Raw genomic sequence first — 19,881 nt, forward strand, 5'->3', positions numbered from 1 at the left:
TAACTCCCACAGTGACTTGTCCCAAGCACCTTTCACCTACTGTGAGTTTTAATAAGCTCCTGTCTGTGCCCAGCCTGAGATCATCATCATACTTTTGAAATCTAAACTAAATGAAGCATTTAAAATAAACAAAGCCATCTTGTATCCTCTTCCACTCTGAAGCTGTTCATTATGGCTGTAGCATGAAACTCTATTTCCAGGAAAGCAAGTGTGAGGCAGAAAGATGTTTCTGTGTCCCAGGTCTCTGGTGAAGCAGAAGAGGGGGGTCAGAGGCAGCATCCTGAGCCTCCCAATGTAGGAATGAAAGAACAGTTCTTGGTGACATACCACTGCTACTGTGTAGTAAACAGCAACCAAAAATCATTAATTACAAAAGAAAACAGTTCAGTAGTTCCTGTTTTTGTACTCTTCATTCACAATATTCTTGGACTGTTTCTAATGGAATTAGCATTACCACGTTAGGGAATACATCCCGAAACTATGACAGTGGTGGGGAAGACCTTGACTGTACTCCATGCAAGAAAGGATTCTCTTTCTGTTCTCCCACAGCTGTGCAGGTGCCACAGCTTCCACTGCATCCCCCTCCCATTTCTGGGAAAATGTCTTCCTATTTATGCTGTAATTATTTTCATTCTAATTCCTTCATGAGAAACTCTCACAAAACTACAATAGAGTGGAACGGAGCAATGACAATGACTAGACAAAAAGTGCTGTAAAATACAAAGCAAATAGGCTCTTCTATTCCCCTGATCTTTTTAAGTAAGAGAAATCTTAGGTCCTAAACATGAAGAATAGCAGGCAATATACCCTCAGACAGAAGTGCAGTTTTAAGCAAATACTTTACCTTTACTGCAGTGAATTTTAACTCATCCTATCACAGGAGAGGTCTTTTCTGTAATTCAGCATTCTCATGACAGTCAAGAATATTTGCCCTATCATTTCAAGAGTTATATTCCTTATATATCAAACCATAACTTCTTTGTTAAATCTCAGTACAAGTTTTTGCACAATTTGCAAAAAAGTTACAGTGAATACAGCTGTTCTTAAACAAATAACCAAACTAAACTCATCAAGTAAAGGTGAGAAAGGTCAACTCTCTTTGTTGCAACCAAGAGAAATGTAAGAAGAGAACAAAAGGTCTAAGAAAGGACAGTTTAGTCAGATTTCTAGGATCTCCTGTTTTTGCAATTTCAGGGAGTATTGGGAAATTGAATAAGAAAAATATTTTAATACTGCGTTTCAGTGAAAGAGCTCATTTTCATCATTCATGGGCTTCATAAGAATTGGGTACAAGAATGAAAAACTCTCTGTAAAAATGAAGCTCCATTTAGTATCTGTGATTGGCCCCCAAGTACACAATGACACGATTTTCATACACCTTCTTCATAGTTTTCTCAATTTGTTTCAAAAATACTTGTGGAATTCTCCCACATAAAGTGTGCACTGTATCCAGAAACTTAGACTGCAGAGGGTAGTACAAAGATTGGAAGAGATTGTCTTCAAATGGAAACTAAAAAAAAAAGAAAAACCAATTATTAGTTTTCACTAGTTACAAGATGGCATTGTAGAAGTTTCTGTAAGATAGAACTTTATGTAGGCAAGCACTGACTTGTCCCTCACCTTACCAGTGTCATCACAGCCTATCAACTTCAAACATTCATCTGCCTGAGAGGGCTTGGCTTTCAGAAAAGTTTGAAATAGCCAACTTCCCAGAAACTGTATTTCTAGGCTCTGTATTTAAAGGAGGTGTACTAACACAGGGATACTGAAACAAAACACATATTTTAGGGAGTGGAGTTGTACACATACAGCGTTCAAAGTGGAGATAGGGACCTGTGTCTGTATGCAAGTTCCTGCCTTCCATGTGCCCAGGGGCTCTAGGTTCTCAGGGAGAACAAACTTTCAGTGGGTATTTCTGCACCAGGGCTGCAGTTCCAGCAGGAAGAACTCCAATCCAACACTTTTTCCCACCTTCAGTGTTACAGAAAAGCAATTTATCAGCCGCTTTGATTAGAAGTTTACTATAATATGAAGCAGAAATGTTTCAAACACCTCAAATACATGCATGCAGTGAGAAAGGAGAGGCCAAGGGAGCCTTGTTATTTTGTGTCTGCCTGGTATACATGAAGCACGAGGATGCTCAGCCTGATCTGCTGGAAGAGCAATCTGGGTGACCCGGTTCAAGCGATAACCCACATTGGAATAAAAGGACTGCCTCTACCAACACTCACATCACGTATCACTTCATAGAGTGCCTTGAATGTAGGCTGTTTGTCATCGTGGTAGACACCTCTATTTCCATGCAGGATGGAGACACCTTCTTCTTCTGCACCTTTACAGTTGCTGCCGTACATACAGTGATCTGGCCGGTAGTTCCACTGACATGGAAACACGTAGAGACACTCTGCCAGTGTCAGCCAGGGGAGAGGGGGGGAGGGAAAAAAGAGACACATCAAACAAGATTTACAACAAATGAAACCATGTTTCTGTGAAAAGGATGGAACTGATGATAAAAAAAACCAAAACACATTAAAAAATAAATAAATCAGTTACTTCTTTTGCAAATATCCCAAGCAGCAGCGAGACACAGAAGCCTCCTTTCCTCAGGGGATGACTATGCAAATCCCAGCACTGTTAGACCTGAACTAACAGAGAGAGCAACACAAAGAGTGGGTGCAAACATAAACCAAGGGAGCAATTTACAAAGCTACAAGTGCCAGAATCAGAACCAGAGAGCATGCACCAGGTGGCATGATCCAGGGTCCTCTGCCCTAGTAAGAAGCTGCTGGAGTTACAGAAATGACTAGGGAAGCACAAGCAGCAGTGAGGGTTATGCAAAGTCCTGAATTATTCTGGGAAAACTTGCAAAGTACATGGAGAGTTCGGTGCTGAAGCTTTCCTTGAGGCTATGACAGTTTGCTACACTGAGATACAGCAGAGCATTTATCCACTGTCCTTCTAAGAGACATCATGCATTAATTTCACAGGTCCAGGTTATTTAAAGATGAGCCTAATTTCTCAAAAAGGCTTCCTTTCTCCTACTGATTTTGTTATTTATTTTTTTTTACACTTTCTCTATGTATCCACAGTATTTGTAATATGCTTATAGTAAATCACTCCAGTCCCTGTGACCTTTTTGCTTCAGAACTGGAGCACAATGAATCACTGCCCTGTGCTGGCAGGTTGTGTCAGAAGTACTGAAGATGGAATTTTTCGCTTGGCCTTTCTTAGCTTCCCAGAAAGTCTGCAGCTGGTCCTGTGTGGTTCTTGAAGCAGGACAGTAAGTTTCTGAAACACTTCCTCCCTTTGGGTCTCCCTAGCTCAAGAAAGGGTAGATTGTAAGTGGTTTTCATTTAGTTTGACCTATCACACATTCAGAATTGCTCCCCAGTGCTGCTGAATGGGCAGGAAGAGCTGTAAGGCCCAATCCAAACCCTGTTACACTTAACAGGGATCTTTTCAGGAACCCTGAACAGATGTTTGCAAGTATAGCTCATCAGCAGGTCACCATGGGGAGAGGGTGTCATCAGGTGCTTATTAGCTTTCATACATGTCCCTTGAGTATTCTTGATCTTCTCCTCACTGTGGCACTTTTGTGCATCTTGTGCTGTCACAGCTGGACCCAAACTCTAGCTGCTCTTCGAGCCTTCAGATCCATTAATCATCAGAACAGCCTCTGGAGATGGGAAACAGGGCCCCAGGTAACACAGTTCTGTGCATTTTCAAGCCAATGCACTGCACCTATAAAAAAACACCTGCAGCAGTCTTGCCTGATGCCTTCCCAGGCCAGTCTCAATCATGCAGCTGTTTAAAACCTCAGGAAAGTCTATTTTTCTGTTTTAATTGTATCCAGTTCTTTTGTTCTCTTTTATTGTGCAGTCTGATGTTATGTAACCCCTAAAAAATTATTTCCCAGTTACAAAGAAAAGACAAACTATGGTCCAGAAAAGAGCCTTAGCATGTGGATTTGATAGAGAATGCTCTCATCCCAAAATTAAGATATTTTTGCAATCTCTGTTTTTTTTTCCTCCATGCCTAAGTTGCCAGCTTGAGTCTGACTGCCCAACTAATCTGGCTTCATCTGCCTCTTCCTCCAGTAGACCCTACTCCCATAACATGAATTTATTTTTTTAAATTAATTTATGATTTCATAATAAAGATTTATTCCACTTTGTTTTTTCCCTAGGATTGAGAGTAATACACGGTGAACCAGGGACAACTGATGTTTGACATCTGTCTTCAGTAAACAGATGTCAGCTTATGGCTTTGCTTTTGCTCTCTGCTTTTATTTGCCCGGATTTGGGTATATCCAATTACCCACCCTATGGCTCCTTAGAGAAAAAGAAAAGGGAAAAGAATAAATAAAGATAAATCCAAACTTATTCTGTTCTTAAGATCACTCGAGGGAATATGGGGTCACAGAGGAAACAAAGAGAAGAGAATAAGAATGGATGCTCAGCATATTCAGAAGCATGAAATAAGGTTCTTAGCCTCTTTGGGAAGCACGTTCTCTGCTATAATTTTGAAATTCTTGCATCTCTCAGATGTTACTGGTTTGGAATTGCCTGAAGACATTTCTGTGTGATCAGTGCAAAATAGTTACAAAGGGCTGAATTTCCAGAAACTGCCTCAGCACTTGTGGAAAAAGTCACACCCTTGTAAAATAAAAGATGGCTAAACTTGCCATGAAGTCCTCCACAGCTCTTCACAGTCCCAGATCACTTTTTTTTTTTTTTTCTTTAAACTTGTAAAGTTAAAGAAAATTTCTCCAAGAATCATTACTTACCTGGGTTAAAGTAAAAAATTATATTTAGTAAATCCTGGTCTCCCCACGTAATGTAATTTTTATATTTTTGGTATAAGGGATATAACATTTCCTCCCAAGTCAAACCACTTGGTATCAAGCTGTTCTGCAGGGCAGAAAAACAAAAGCAATGGGTTAACACCTATATGTGATATATGACTCAAAGTGTGGCACCCATATATTTTTAAATCTGCTAAACCATGGCAGATACCTAGGTGAAAAATGAAGAACTGCCAGGAAGTGTTAGACCTGGATAGGGCTGGAACACCAGGGCCGACTGTGCTCCTGTTTATCTAAACTGGAAAGGAAGGTCTCCTGGGTTGAGCTCTGATGTCAGCTCCTGCTATTCACAATCTTCCTATTCTGAGTAACAAGAGGGAGGAAAAGTGGAAAAATGCAAAAATGCAGGGACAAGGTGAAAACTGAGTTATAAAAGTGAGGAATAATGTCGACTAAACATTATCTGCCCCAAGAATTCTGTTATTAAGAGCAAGGGCTTTTTTCACTCCTGCTGATTCTGTAATGGCACAGGAAACCTCTGTCCCTGATTGAGGAACAAGACCACTTGGGGTAAATGAAGCTTTTAAAGATATTAGAGAATATGTGCTCAGTGAAACAGAGATTTTACAAGTCAGACCTTTCATAAAAGAGGACAGATGTCAGAAAAAATGTTCCCTTCTCATTTATATTAATTCATAGAGTCACTTGATATGCAGCAGGATACAAAATTCTATTAATAGCAGATGCAAAAATTTACCAGTTTCTCCAGACATTTACATCAAGTTTTCTGATTTTAAAAAGGATACAGTGACTGCACTGGAGTTTCTCAGGTTTATTATTTCATGTATCTTTCAAGGGAAAATGAAATATTGAAGCTGCCACTTTTACTATTGCCAATGGACTGGTTCGTCTGCAAGTTCTCACTGCTCCAGCCCTTTGAGTAAGTTTCAGTTGTTTTAATAACACTTTTCATTGTAATTGCTTTTAGTATCCAATTACATATATTCTGTATTTTTCAGATTCTTTTATCACAAACCTCATATAATTTTTAGACTAAGTTTCACAAGATGTGCAAAACACAGAAGTGATCAGTTTCTGCAGCAGCTGTATTTCCTCTCACCTTGAACTGCGTGTTGCGTATCCGTGTTAAATTCATTAGCATCACTCCAGAATTGACTCCAGTTGTTCCATAATAAGGGTGACGTGCAAATCGACTGTACCAGCCAATCTTTGGTATTTCATGTTCTGGGGCCATAGCAGCTAGCTGTGTGGAGTTGAACTCTTGCAGGATGTGCCAGATGTCATCGATGGGCCTCAGGAAGAGAACATCAGTGTCCACATAAAGGAGAGAATCCACATCCTTTAAAATGACCTTTTGGGTTTGCACAGCAGGAAGAGGAAGAGGTGAAAAAGAAACCAGACAACAAAAAGGAAGATTATTGGCAAAAGCTACTTTCATTTCAAAGTGGTAATTCAAAAAAGGTTATTGATTGATCAGCTAAATATAATTACACACAGGAATGACAATTATCAGGTTATTGGCTTGTTGTTTGTTTTGCTGTTGTTTTTTTTCTTAACTGCACAGCAAAACAATTATCAGACCACAGACAGAAGTTGGATTCTAACCTTCCAATGAAACAGTTACCCACTGAGCTCTCAAATCACCTGCAGGGACTATTTAGTATCCATTCAGAAATAAAATGCAAAGAATATACATTTCCATAGCTTTGTTAGTTCTTTTGAAGGTCTCTAAGTGGTGAGACAAAACTTCCTCCATGGACAGAGAGGGTAAGCTAGTACAACAGAAAACTTTTCATCTCCAGGTGGCACCAGGTTCCTTACACTTTTCTCATGACTGTTCCTCCTATCACAGCCTTGTGCTCCTAGGAGCCTTATACTCAGTACTAATATATACATTATTTATAGACAAAAGTTTCACACTTTTTATGGAAACTCTATTGATCACAAAAATATATTTGCATCCTGCTCAATAACAAAATGTGCTTGATAAATAGGAATGTCATATTAAAACTTATCAGCTCAGATTCTGATCTCTGTTATCAGAAGTCACCACAATAAAATTAGTCAAGGCAGAAGGGTGTAAACTGTGCATTAGAGCCGGGATGTTTAATCTATTCTTGTTGACAATGTTCCCCCTTGTGGCCAACCAAATCCTTACATTCTCATTCATTAATTTTAGTAGGGCAAATTATAGAGTACTTCAACAGCCCAAAAAAACTCCCTTGCTGTTTCCACCAGCTATTGGTAAGGTTGTTTGCTGAGTAATAAATAAAGCCAGCTATAAGTTCCAACTGCATTTTTGTTGCTCTTCTTCATTATTTGCTAAATCCATCATGAAACTCCTGAAGGACTAAGATTTTCTTACTTTGGTCTCAGCCAAAGCTTTTTCTTTGAAAAATAAATGCAAAAGGCTATAGATTTTCACTATGCCATGGAACAGAACAATCACACTTTCATCCAGCTGCAATGATACTAATGACAAACTCTTCTATTTATACAGGTTACAATGAATTCTACTAAACAAACTGAATTTTACATAAATTGAAATGCATAGTAACTGAAGATACCTGTGTAAGACAGTGAACAACACTAAGATTTTTAACAAATGCGGGGAAAAAAATTACCTTTAAGCATGTGTAACAGGCATCCACCAAGATGCCAGATCTGTGAGTCCAGACTTAGATGAGATTTCTCACCTGACTGAACACTTCAGGATTCAGACTGACACTTAGCCAAGTTTAACAAATCCCTGACATGATAACTACATGTTCCTCCTACACAGCAGGACAAGCAGCAAGTGTCTCTACATTTAAAACAAAAATTATGCTTACAAGAAGCTCCATGTAAACTAGTCCAACAGGATCCAGATTACTCTGTTGGATGGAAGGTTATAGCAATACACCATTTTTCCAGAAAAGTATGACACAACATGTGAAGGTATCAACAAATGAGTGACACAAATAGTTCAATAACACAGTAAGAGCACAAGTGACAGCCTGGGTGGTCATTGCTTCTTCCAGCAGAAAACTGTTATTTCAGCAACCCTAAAGATGCACATAAATTGAAGTCTGTGGAAGTCAATGGACTGTAATAATTTTCCTATATCTAAATGGATTCAAGTAGGTATTTCAGTTATCTGTGAAGTGGGTGCCTATCAGCATTAGACCCCCTGCCTTCTGGCCTGCTTTAAGCCCTTCACGCTTTTCTCTTTCACATGTGAAGTGTTAAGACTTATTTAAAACCCACACACATCAGTTTGAAATTATTGCATCCCCTTCTGGCTGTGCATTTAACTTTGCCTTGGGCAGGGGACTCATTTCAGAAATTGTGGCTGTAAGAGTTCCTTGCATAGCTCTTGGGATTTCAGTGGAGTTACACTGGGAATAAACTTCATTTAAATAACTCTGGCATTCCCAATGGCCCATGTCTTTTAGGTAGCTCTGTTCCCAAACTAAGTAAGAGTTTTTTAAAAAAATAATTTTAGGTTTTACACAGCCCTTAGAACGATATTTAGCTGTTACTTATTCAAAAGCATACAACAGCAGACGATGCATTTTTGACTCTGCTGATTCTCAGTGTCAGAAGCAGGTGAGTACCACAAGGCTGGCCCGTGGCACAAGAGCCCGTGCCCCAGCTTGCTCTGCCTGCGCCAGACGCTGCCCAAGGGCTGGCAGAGCTGAGCCTGCCAGGAGGGCAAAGCACAGGGATGTGGCTGCTGCAGGTTGAAATGACATGCACCTGACCTGGAGCATAAGCAACGCCAGACTGTGTCTGGTAGTCTGGGCTCACACTTGCCAGCACAAACCATGCAGACATCCCTGACAGGCTGTGATTTCTGAAAGGAACGGTCAGGAACGTGGCTGGATTGTGCTTGTCTTCCTCCTGGCTCCACGGGCACTTACAGCTTAAATGAAGTGTGATTTTTTGCAGTTATATAGAGTGTTCTCAGTAAATCTGTCAAAAAGTTCTGCACAGAACTGGCTATATTTAGCCTGGCACTTCACTTAAATACTCAATTATCTGTAATTTCATTTCACAACTTCTGTCTCCATAGAGTCTCCCCGTGTTAGCAAGGTTGGCAAGTAATAACACAGTACTGTGTAAACACATATTGGTGATTTGTGAAGCTGTGCTACCTACTGGTTTACAATGACTAGCATGGCAGTTTGTCACAGCTTTATCCAAAATTAGGGGACACATCACAAACCTTGATGCTAATGTCACAATACTACAGAACCAAGTTACTAAACTTCATTGTAGTAAGGAATTGACTCAAGTTACAAGCAACAGAGACCTTTGTCTAGATAAGGTCCCGGCATCTATTCCCAGTGCTGCCACTGATCCACTGGGTTGGATACCTCAGCATACTCAAGAGGACAGCTATAATACAGGGATATTGCTAATCTACCTTAAAAGCTCTTAAGCAGATTAAGTGTTTTGAGCAGGGTTCTATATGTTCACTACTATTAGAACTAAAATCACCCCAAAATCCTTTAAGCATTCCATGATACTTTAGCTGATTGTTTTGGTAGCTCCAGAACAGCCCCAGAGACAGCTGCAAGCCAGCTCTGTGGTGTGCAACATTCCTGAGGCCAGAGGACAGTTTTCACCTGGTGTCTTAACAACCATGTTAGTATTACAAAACAGTTTTGAGTTATTGCTGAGAGCATTACCCTCCTAGGTTTTTTTTAAGTTTCATTTTGTGCTCATGTTAAGATCCACATCTTCCTCATTGTGTCTTTGCAAATCCTGTTGGTGGTTTTACTGGAGTAGAGTACAGCAAGAGACTTAGACATGTGAGATTATGTGGAGGCTCACTCTACTCCCTGCTTGTAAGTAGCAAACATGATTAGATGTCACAGAATGCCTCTGTAAAATGTAGGAAGCCGTATAATCTTCCTTAACATTTTAGTAACCCAAGATTCAGTGTGTACATCAACCTCTCATCCAGGACAAAACAGTTCATTATGACAAGCTTCAGGGTCACATCCCCTTGCTCAAGTTTTATCAGTGAGTAAAACCACTGAAAGATTCTTATGCATTTTTCCCTTAACACACTCCTGTACCCTCCTATCCACTTTCACATGCCTGCTGGTGCTGCAGGAAAGAGATTTCTTTGGCAGGAGAGGCACTTATGAATCAAAGACTCACATTCCACTCAGGCTTAGCATTATCAGGAGCAAGACAATTTGCACAACTGAGGGCTAAACAACTGATCCACTCAACTACTGCTCTCCTGGAGTCCTCCCTAAATCCAGTCACATTATGCTGCTGCAGAGGAAAATGCTTAGGACAGGAAAGGATAAGAAAAAAAAAAAAAGGGATACTGACATCCTGCTGGTATTTATTTAAAATACAAGTCAAAATAGCTCTCCAAACAATAAAGACAAAACCTTCTGGTCCTGCTGTGTGCAGACTGGATTTCTACAGCAGTGCCTCATTCAAAAGGGATATCAGACCTAGTCATCAAGAACTGATAAAAGTAACAGTGGCTGAAATTGGGCAGAAACAGCCCAAGGTTCTGTCAGCCTGCAAACTTGAGTACCAGAAGTCCAACTGGACACTTGCCACCTCAGATATTACTAGAAATTGTTTTCTTTGCTATAATCATATCAACTCAGTGTCAGCTGCAACTCCTCTTGGACAACCCTTGCTATTCAAAGCCATAAACCTCAGCCTGACCACACACAACATCTTGCAATTGCCCCAAGAGAAACAAACATTTACAGTTCATACTGCCTCCTCGTTTTGCTAAGACAACATGCAACAGCCTTAATATTTCTTACAAGAAGTTACTGGAGAACTTTAGCAACATGTAAGTGATAAAAAAAGGAACCAAAAAAGCACAGCCTAAAGGAAACAGTATGAATACATCACTCTTTTCTGTCACCAGAAATGTGATGACAAATAAAAGTGAAGTCATTTCTGCGATGAGAGTCTACAAAAATGACAAAAAATATATACTACAGAAATAATAAGAAGAGAAAATGGAGTTTACCCAGTGAAAACAACCCCATTTGAGTACACCTTTACAATCAATCTGTATCGAACAAGCAAATGCTTAGGGATTATTTTTCATGGGATACAAATATTTACTCAGGGAAGAGAGGATCTCTGCTGAAGGTGGAGTTACTTTCAGCCCATCTGGCCTTTGCACATTTCATAGTCTACCCCTGAAAGGCAGATGAACAGAACTGCTGACAGCACATACTTTCTCACATATGTATTCACAGTCTACGTATCTGGACGTGCAGCTGTCTCCTGATTGTTTCCATCTGAGAAAGTAAAGATTTCTTTGTCTGTCCCCCCCAGTTCTCATAAGACAATGAAGAAATCTGGATCATGTGAATAATATGTCACTTTATTGGAGGCATCCCAATCACCAGCAATGCACAAGATATTATTGATAGATGTTTGCTGTTCCACAGAAATCACTTTGTGCAAAGGTTCTTCCAGTTTCTAATATTCCTGCACATGCAAAATTGTTACCAATACCTTCTTTCTCTCCAACAACCTTAAATATTCTTCAGGTTTATGACACTAAGTATTACACAGTAAAGAACAAAGTTTCAGTGAACCTGAAATCCCAGAATACATAGTGCTCTTGCATGAAATCTGACTTTAAGAACAATGGAATTAGTACCTTAAGGGCACATCTGACAGTATTGGAAAAAGAAATAAAACTCAAGGAAAAGGGATTGCTGAAAGCATCAGTCTAAGGGCTAACGTATGGAAAGGGAGATAGTGAGTAAGGAGGGTATGATGACTAACGCTGAGAAGAATGTCATTTATGGAAAGCATGCAGCATCTACCCTGAAAGCATCTGCCCTGAAAGAGCTCTCAAACTGAGTCTTGAGAGCCTGAGAGGCTGATGGAACCAGAAACAAATAAGAAACACACATCCTTTGTTAGCAGGAGAAAAAGCAAAGCTGGATTCCTGTTTGGTTTTGTTGTGTTTTTTTAAGTGGCTAAAGCACAGACTAAAATATCTTTAAGCATATGTTTCAGCCTGAAAATTATTATAATATTACACCAGCAAAGCTTCCTTTCTGTGGAATTAAACCTTTCCCTGATGCAACCTACTCAGAAATCCAGGTGCCTTACCGGAAGAAAGAGGCGCTGAGCAGCACATGGTTTGAATAACTTTTTCCATTCCTGAGCATTTCCTACTGAGAAGGTTATTGGGTAAATATTGTACTCAAACTTCTTTGTATAGGAGGAAGGCCATTCCTTTAACTGAAAGACATGGAGGGAGGAATTAGACACTACATGTTATATAGCTTTTTAAAAATAAACAAACGTGTGCATAAGGAATTTATGAAGAAATAACAGTAAAAAAAGGGGCTTAGCTGCTACTTGTTGATGTCAGTGCAATTTTCCTCAAATATCTGTAAGTTATAACAAACTCATTTATTTATTTACCAAATGACAAAGAAACTCACCTTCTTCTCAAATTCAGGCTTAAGGGAATCCTCAGCAAAAATGTGGAAACAGAGCCTCCTGTTGCTGAAGAGAACTGCTGATTTCAGCATGATCAGTGTCTCTTCCAGTCGGTCCCCACATGCCACCACTGCCAGGTGCATGCATGGTGAAGATGAAGGCTCTTTTGAATTTCTCTGTTCTCCAGGCTTCCTGAAAATTCATCAACAGGCATATAAAAATACTGATGTAAACATGAAGGGAATCCCACATTAACAGATATCGGAGTTTCTTTCTTCCCTTTCAGGAACATTTTTTTTAATAGGTATCCACAGAGAATCCAGGTGACATGCCAATTTTTGTCAATGGTACAAATAAAAAATGTCAAAATTACAACACAAAGAAATACACTATTGTCAGAAGTGTTCTGGTTATTCCTACATTTCTGGATTTGCACCAATCACTACACAACGTACACACATGAAACTAATTCAATAGCACCTCAAACCAGACAACAACTTGCTCTGTGCAAATGATAGCCCTTTTTTTTTCAGCTTAGAGGTTATGAAGCCAGAATGGACTTATTAGTACCTGGCCAACTTTCTAACACAATGCAGATTACAGAACTATATCCAGGAACTTCACTACCAGGCCCATAACTTTTGGCTATACTGGAAGACATGCATACTTTAAAAAAAAAACACAACCAAACGCTCCATCCATATGTAAATTATTCCAACAGTTAATTAATTTTGCTGTTAAAAATGCATGTCTTAATCCTGGCCTGAAGGTACTGGCATAGTTTCAAAGAACTGCTCTCCATTGCACTCAGTGGAAACCCTGAGATTTTGCTAAAACAGAGATTTTTGAAAACAAACATATTCACATGTCCCAAATGAACCAGACTATATTCCACAAGCAGTCAAGGGCCAAACTATGCTTTTTTCACTTAGCACACATCTGTGTGGCTTTAAATACATTTTAGCTATACCACAGGGGAATGGGCATGTAAAAGGCACACTGAAGCTACTTGCTAGCCAGAAAAATCAGTATTCTTTTGAGGAGTTGAAGACATTTTGAAAATACAGCCTTTGGGGTTCGTGTGCCCTGCCCCCCCCCATCAGTATGGAGGTAAAATCACATCACCCAGGAATCCTTCTACCCTACTGCATTCACATTCCAACACGGATGGCATTTATACTCCATTAGATGGATGTGTGCTGACAAAGCAACCGAATTACAAGCATCATAATCATTACAGGAGAGTTCAAAAGGCTAATCATAGATCACTGCCAGTTCTTGACATATCACTGAGCAGAGGACATCAATCCCTGCCTCTTCTCAGCACACACAATTAAACAGCAAAGTTAATAGTAGAAATTAAAGTTCTAAATAAAGAGAGAAATGACAGTTAATAAAGCTGTCATTATCTTTTTGCAGGTACTAAAATGCTGCTCTGTTAACCAGAAGTGTTTTATACTACAGAGTAATCCACTTCTGTGTTAAGGAATACCAGCCAGCAGTACTTTACTGACTATACAAAGCAACATGTTTCATTAAGGGTTTAAAATCTTAGGCTTTAGTGTTAATTAAACCCCAATTTCATCAGTGTATAAATAATGGAACACTACATCTATGTGAAGTGGTATTTACTTCCCAACCTATTAGTGTAAAAACCACTGAATTATTGAAGTGAATAATTAGCTGCTCACACAGATCCCCTTTTCCCCCCTTCTCCTATCTCTTTAATGTTTCCTCTTAATTGAGTCTCTAAATCAAGCCATATGCAAGATGAGAACTGCTTTGATACAGCTTGTGGCAATGAGATTCACTGGGAGAGGGACTAAACTTTAAGCTTTTATTGCAACACTTCAAAACCCAACACTAAAGCACTAAGTTTTTCTCTGCAAATGTTAGCCACAGTGAACTCTCCATTCTGCAGCTATTTTGGAGTGAAAAACCCAGTATTTGTAGACAAGCACTTCCAACAGACTTGGAAGAAGCAACAGATGAAAGTAGAATGCCTCGTAAGCCCATGGGAGCTACTGAAGGACAAGAGACAGACACCCTCCCAGCCCCAGAGGGTGGAGGAGAAAGCTGAGCCTTGGCATGAGTAATCATGAATCCCCACGGCTTGTGCTGAAGGCATTCAGGACCCTGAACTGGCCTGAGTAGGAATAAAAATCCCCAAGAAGCATAAGGTAGTGTTTGAATTACCTCAGCAGCAGTCTGGGACACTTAGGGCAACAGTTAGTGAAGAAAGTAGCAACGAGGTTCGGAAAACTGGTGGGACACAACATTTTGCATCTTCACTAGAAGGAAGTCAGGAGCACTGTGAGAACAAAGGTGAGCTGGAAAGGGACATACAAGAGTGCCATAGCAAGACACATTTAACAGCAATGTTAGCTTAGCCTTTACAAAATTACTGTTGTTAACCAGAAGTCTGAAAACAGGCAGGTGTAAAGCCAAAGTCAAACTGCTAGGAAGGCAAATTACAGCAAAGAACATCACAGCTCACTTTCCCTCTTCTGCTAAGACATGCACATACACACAGTGCAGAGAGGAAGAGAAGGGGTGAGCAGAAAGAACATCTGGATGAAAGGATATTCCTTACAGATCTGCAGGATACAGCCAATGTCTTCAAACCAAAACAGTCCAACAGGGACTGTTGACCAACAGGGTGTTTCTGTTGTACACACAATAACTGGCTCTGCTGGCTTATCTGGACCCCCTCTTGAGGATAAGAGGGCCTCCACCATGTGTTGTGAAGAGACAAACTGAAGGTTAGAATTTAGCAGTGGGCCAGCTAATTCATTTCTACTGGGATAGGTCAGGCTAGGAACCAGGAGCCTTCTCATTCAAACAAACGTAGTGCTGAATGAAAGACCTTCTGTAAGCTGAGGTTTCAGGCAAGGTGCACCCTGAATCCTGGTTCGATACAGTGTGTCTCCTCTAACCATAATGTTTGTTTATCACATCCTTACCAGTGGCTGAAGGTGAGAAGCTAAGAGCTTTCTGAAACACTACCTGCTCAGATGTTCCTGGACAAGGAACAAATGGAACAGGCGAAAGTTGCATTCTTTGTTTTAAAGGATGGGGTACATTAATACTGTGGTAAATTGTACAAAATAATGAAATTTGTTATATAGAATAAAAAACAGCTGGCAAGCAAGAAAGAATATATTGCTAGGCTATCAACCTATGACATTAATAGGCTTTTGACATAGAGAAGTACTCAGGCAGAGACTGAAGGGTAAGTGAGCACCATTTTTTGCTCCATTTCAGTAAGTCAGTCCCTGCAAAGCTTTGGACGAGTCATTGATTCTTTACCTTTCAGTTGCCCTACCTGTGAAATGGTAATAAATGTTACAGTAGAAAGTTACCTACCTCAAGAGACTTCCAAGCACATTAAAAAGCACATAGATTCACAGAGTACTACAGATATTATTATTAGCTAATTCTTTCTAATATTTATACGTGCATTCATTTATTTGTAGTCCAACTTACTGGTTATGGATAGAGTCTATAAGTGGATTTTATTACCTAAATGAAATGTTTAAATGCATCTAAACCAATACAATTACCTAGCCCTTAAATTTAATGTGCTTGGTAAGAACAAATAAACTACATACACAAAGACTTTATTGCCTTGATATCCTTCTTCTAATTTCAGTACATAAACATAGCTTTCCCCTCTCCTTTTGGCATTGTTTTCCTATTATATGCGTTTAAAATTAAGACTAAGCACTACAGAAAACATCACAAAATACTTGCAGAATACATCCCTGTGAAACATCTGAAGACAGACTTTGTAAGACAGCATGGGAAAACGTTCATAGCAAAGGCCTTTCAACCACACCGACCAACTCCTACCCACTTGCCCAGCGATATTTTATTTACTGCTTACATTTTTTTCTGACAGGCACGGGTACTGACATTGCAGGAGAAGCCTGAATACTCAAGCACAATGGTGTACATTTCTAGGTCTTAAAGTTTAGAATGCATGCAATTTTCTTATTAGTCACAGTCTAAGTGTCTCAAACATAATTAACCCAAAACCTGTCTAAATCAATCCAGATCCATTGAAAATAATGCATTCCCATCTCATCACAGTCTGCTAATCTATTCAAGCCTTCAAATTTATTCCTGAGAGAAAGATAATGCATGCAGATTCTTACTAAATGTGATATAGTTGTTAGTTTTTGAAACCTTCTTAGCATTATGATCTCATTCACTCTTGTAGCATAAACAAGGTTAGATTTAGGCAATGTATCAAAACTGGTGATTCACTAAATAGGCTCCTTTTGAGACAGTCAGCACTGAGTCAGTGGCCAAACACCAGCTCCATTATATGAAACACATTGTTTCACACACTTTAAAATATAAATTAGAGGAGCTCAAAACATTTTAAAATAAAGTTTTCTCACTTTAAAGCAGCTACACAAAACTGACTGTAGTTGCTGACAATCAAAAAATTGTTGAAGTTTCAGCCTCCTTCTACCACTTAGAGAAAAGAGAGAAAAACACTCAAAACCAGAATGGATGTTTGTATCTTCTTTTATCAAGTGTGTCCTTTTTCAGACAAGTATAAGGTATTTGGGCCTTCAGCATGTTGTTATAGCGTGTCCTTTGTCAGACAAGGTATTTGGGCCTTCAGCATGTTGTTATAGGCTATCAAACTCAAGCCAAACTTGCACGTGAGTGCACACAGGCTGCAAAGAAAGTATCTTGACAGGTTGCCATGTAAGAGATGTTTTGCTTTGGAAAAGTTACTTCCAGGGAACTAAATGTGCTGGCAGAGGTTCACTTCCTGAGGCTTGCCATGCTGCTTTAATAGAAAGTGTGGTCACATCTGCCCTTCAAATGTAAAATAACCCTTTTGCTTTTTGATACTTTGCACACAGTGGTTTGGCACATAGTTCCAATTCTTCATATGAAAAACATTTTACTGAAGGCACAGAACTTGTTACTTCCAAGAGGAAGGATCAGTAAAACCACCATCAAAAATAATTTTTCAAAGCTAACCAGAAACTTACATGCAATGTTCATCTAGATTTGCCAAAATTATCTAATGGGCCAAGCAGGACACTGGAACATATTTACTAACATTAGGTAGGTACCAGCCAGCTAATGATACATGAGTTAAGCTTTTATCCTGTATGACCACTTACATTTGAAGCAACCTGCCCTTCTTAACAATTAAAACCTAATGTCTTATTTTATTATCATGTGACTACAGAAAGCAGTATTAAAAACCCCAGTAAAAAAAGACAATTCACTTTGTCTGTAGCATAACTGAGTCTTATAAAGCAAACACACATCCTAGATAATGCCTTTAAATATTTCTGATTTGGGGCCAAACCCTTCACCCTTCTGATGAAACTAAACAAATCAACTTGGCAAAACTGAACTAAACCAACTTCTTATATTCATACAGGGAAAATTTCACTAAGGTTATTTGAATCAATCACCCAGTCTACATATAAACACATACACCATGATCTGATCACAAGATCTTATGCAGTCATAGTAGGGGTTTTTTTTTAATTATCCTGAGGAAATCAGTTAGATCATAAATGATCTCCCACATCACACAAAACAAAAACATACTCCTTTGCTCATAAGGAGCTACTAAAATAATAATTATTGATATTGTAGGAATGAATAGGCAGTAACAACCTTGATTCAGCATGTTGCAGTGGATGTGCTTTACTACAGACACATCCATAATAAGCAAAGCCTATTAAATCAATGGGAAAACTCACTCCTGAAGTTAATAACTAGTTAAAGCATTGTCTGTTTCTTCCACTCCAAATCCAAGCCCTCTGGAAAGAGCCTCACATCACTTTCAGTTTATCTTGGATCAGGCTGTTCAAGCCTAGCAGATCCCACCACCTTATGCTTTCACCACCCCAGCGTGGATGTGATCCATTCCAGAATGGCACCCATTGGTGGGTCCTTCAGCCTTTCCAAGAAGGCAGGCACCTCCTCCACTTGGGCCACATTATGTCACCTCCCCAAAAACCTTATTTTTTATGGCTAACCTCACATAAATGCATTTTATTTGAGCTGTAACTAACAAAATACAGAATCTTTCAGTGAGGGGCTCACAGAATTGTGCTTTGGTGCCAGTGGTGCAGGATCATGCCCTGCCAGAAGATGCGAGAGGGAAAAAAAACAACAACTAAACCCCACAAAAAAACCAAACCAAACAAAAAATGTGAAGAGAAGGCCTGGTTTAAATATAACATTCCTGTCTCTTTTTTTTTTATGCTGTTACCGACTTCGCAAAAAGTGCTTGCAAAGTCAATAAATAATAGAAAAGTTAGATAATGTCAAATTTTGGAACATGAAGATGCTCACTGAAATGAGCTCATTAAAATGGAACAGTTGTTTATACTTTCTATCAGTTTCATACTTTCTGAGCTCCTTCCTTCAGTAATTCTTCTTGATTTCCATGATAATCACAGAGATATGCCTTAAAGAAAAATGACTTCAGGAGGTACAGTTGCTAGTGGAAATAATACTGCTTTAATACATGCATTTGAATTCTGCCCATGATCCATTCTCAGCCACAGTAAACATCTCCTGCATTCAGCAGGGTAACAATGCTTATAAGAAACCAACTGCTTTAATAAGTTAAGGAATAAGAGCTCAAAAAACCCAGGAATTTCATTCAGAACATCCCTGTGAAATCATGAATCAAAGACACAAAGACATACCAAGTTAATTAGATATATGAGGTCACACAGACCATAATGTAGTTGGAATGCAGAGGGGAAAACAGTCCTCCACCCACTGAGAGCATGTTGTCTGTGTCTTTTTCTGAAGGAATTACAGTTTAAGAAAAAAATACTCTGCCTGTAAGGTGCTGCCAGAGGGAACACAACACAACAGCCCACGATTTCAAACTGTTTTTTAAAGTTCCGGTATATTAATTTACATAATAAAAAGCTTTCAAAACAAAAGGCTCAACAGCTTAAAACCCGTGGGTGCCTCGCAATTTGGAGCCCAGCGGTACCACCAGACAGAGCCAGCCCCTTTCCTTTTCCCCCGGAGCATTAAGGACCAGCCCGCCGGAGCGCGGCTCCCCAGGCTGACAGCAGCTCCTCACCCACTCCAGCCAGGGAGTCACCGCCACATTCCCCACGTCAGCCTCCCAAAACAAGGCCAAAACTAATGGAAAAAGCTGCGATTTCGGAGGCCGCCCTCGCCCAGCAGGCAGGGGAGGTATCGCCCCGCTCGGGGGCAGGGACCAGGGGCGGAGGCAACACCTCCACGCGCTCCCGTGGCATCTCTGGCAACCAACGCTCCAAGTGAAAACACGCAGGAAAAAGTTCCCAACTGGTGCAGCCAGAGCAGTTCGCACAAGCGTTTCCGATCCCTGGCAAAGGGCGAGGGGAAAAAAAAGATGTGGGAAAAGGAAGCGCCCCAAGATCCAGGCGGCAAAACGACACTGGCGAGCGGCGATGGGCGAGGGGGTCCCACGGGCACGCGTGGGGCTGGGCACGCCTGGCAGAGCCGGGGCTGGGCAGGAGGGGCCCGGCGGGCTCCGCTCCGAGGGCAGGGAGCGTGGGGCGGGCACGCGTGGGGCAGGCGGGCGAGCTCCCGCGTCCCGGCGCCGTTACCTGGCGCTG

At 40.2% G+C, this 19,881-nt stretch overlaps 1 protein-coding gene across 1 annotated transcript; it reads right to left on the bottom strand.

The window, feature by feature from the left end:
* Positions 1-1,186: 1,186 nt before the first annotated feature.
* Positions 1,187-12,451, bottom strand: GXYLT2 (glucoside xylosyltransferase 2). The gene is made up of 6 exons (XM_009996880.1): positions 12,268-12,451; positions 11,930-12,061; positions 5,925-6,176; positions 4,787-4,910; positions 2,232-2,404; positions 1,187-1,510 (listed from the first exon to the last, which is right to left on the bottom strand). Exons 1-6 carry the CDS (start codon positions 12,406-12,408, stop codon positions 1,328-1,330), a joined length of 1,005 nt encoding a protein of 334 aa, XP_009995182.1. The 5' UTR covers positions 12,409-12,451; the 3' UTR covers positions 1,187-1,327.
* Between the last annotated feature and the right edge of the window lie 7,430 nt (positions 12,452-19,881).

The sequence above is a fragment of the Chaetura pelagica genome, unplaced genomic scaffold (assembly GCF_000747805.2).
Source record: "Chaetura pelagica isolate M959 unplaced genomic scaffold, ChaPel_1.0 scaffold24, whole genome shotgun sequence".
In the NCBI taxonomy this organism is placed as follows: Eukaryota; Metazoa; Chordata; class Aves; order Apodiformes; family Apodidae; genus Chaetura; species Chaetura pelagica.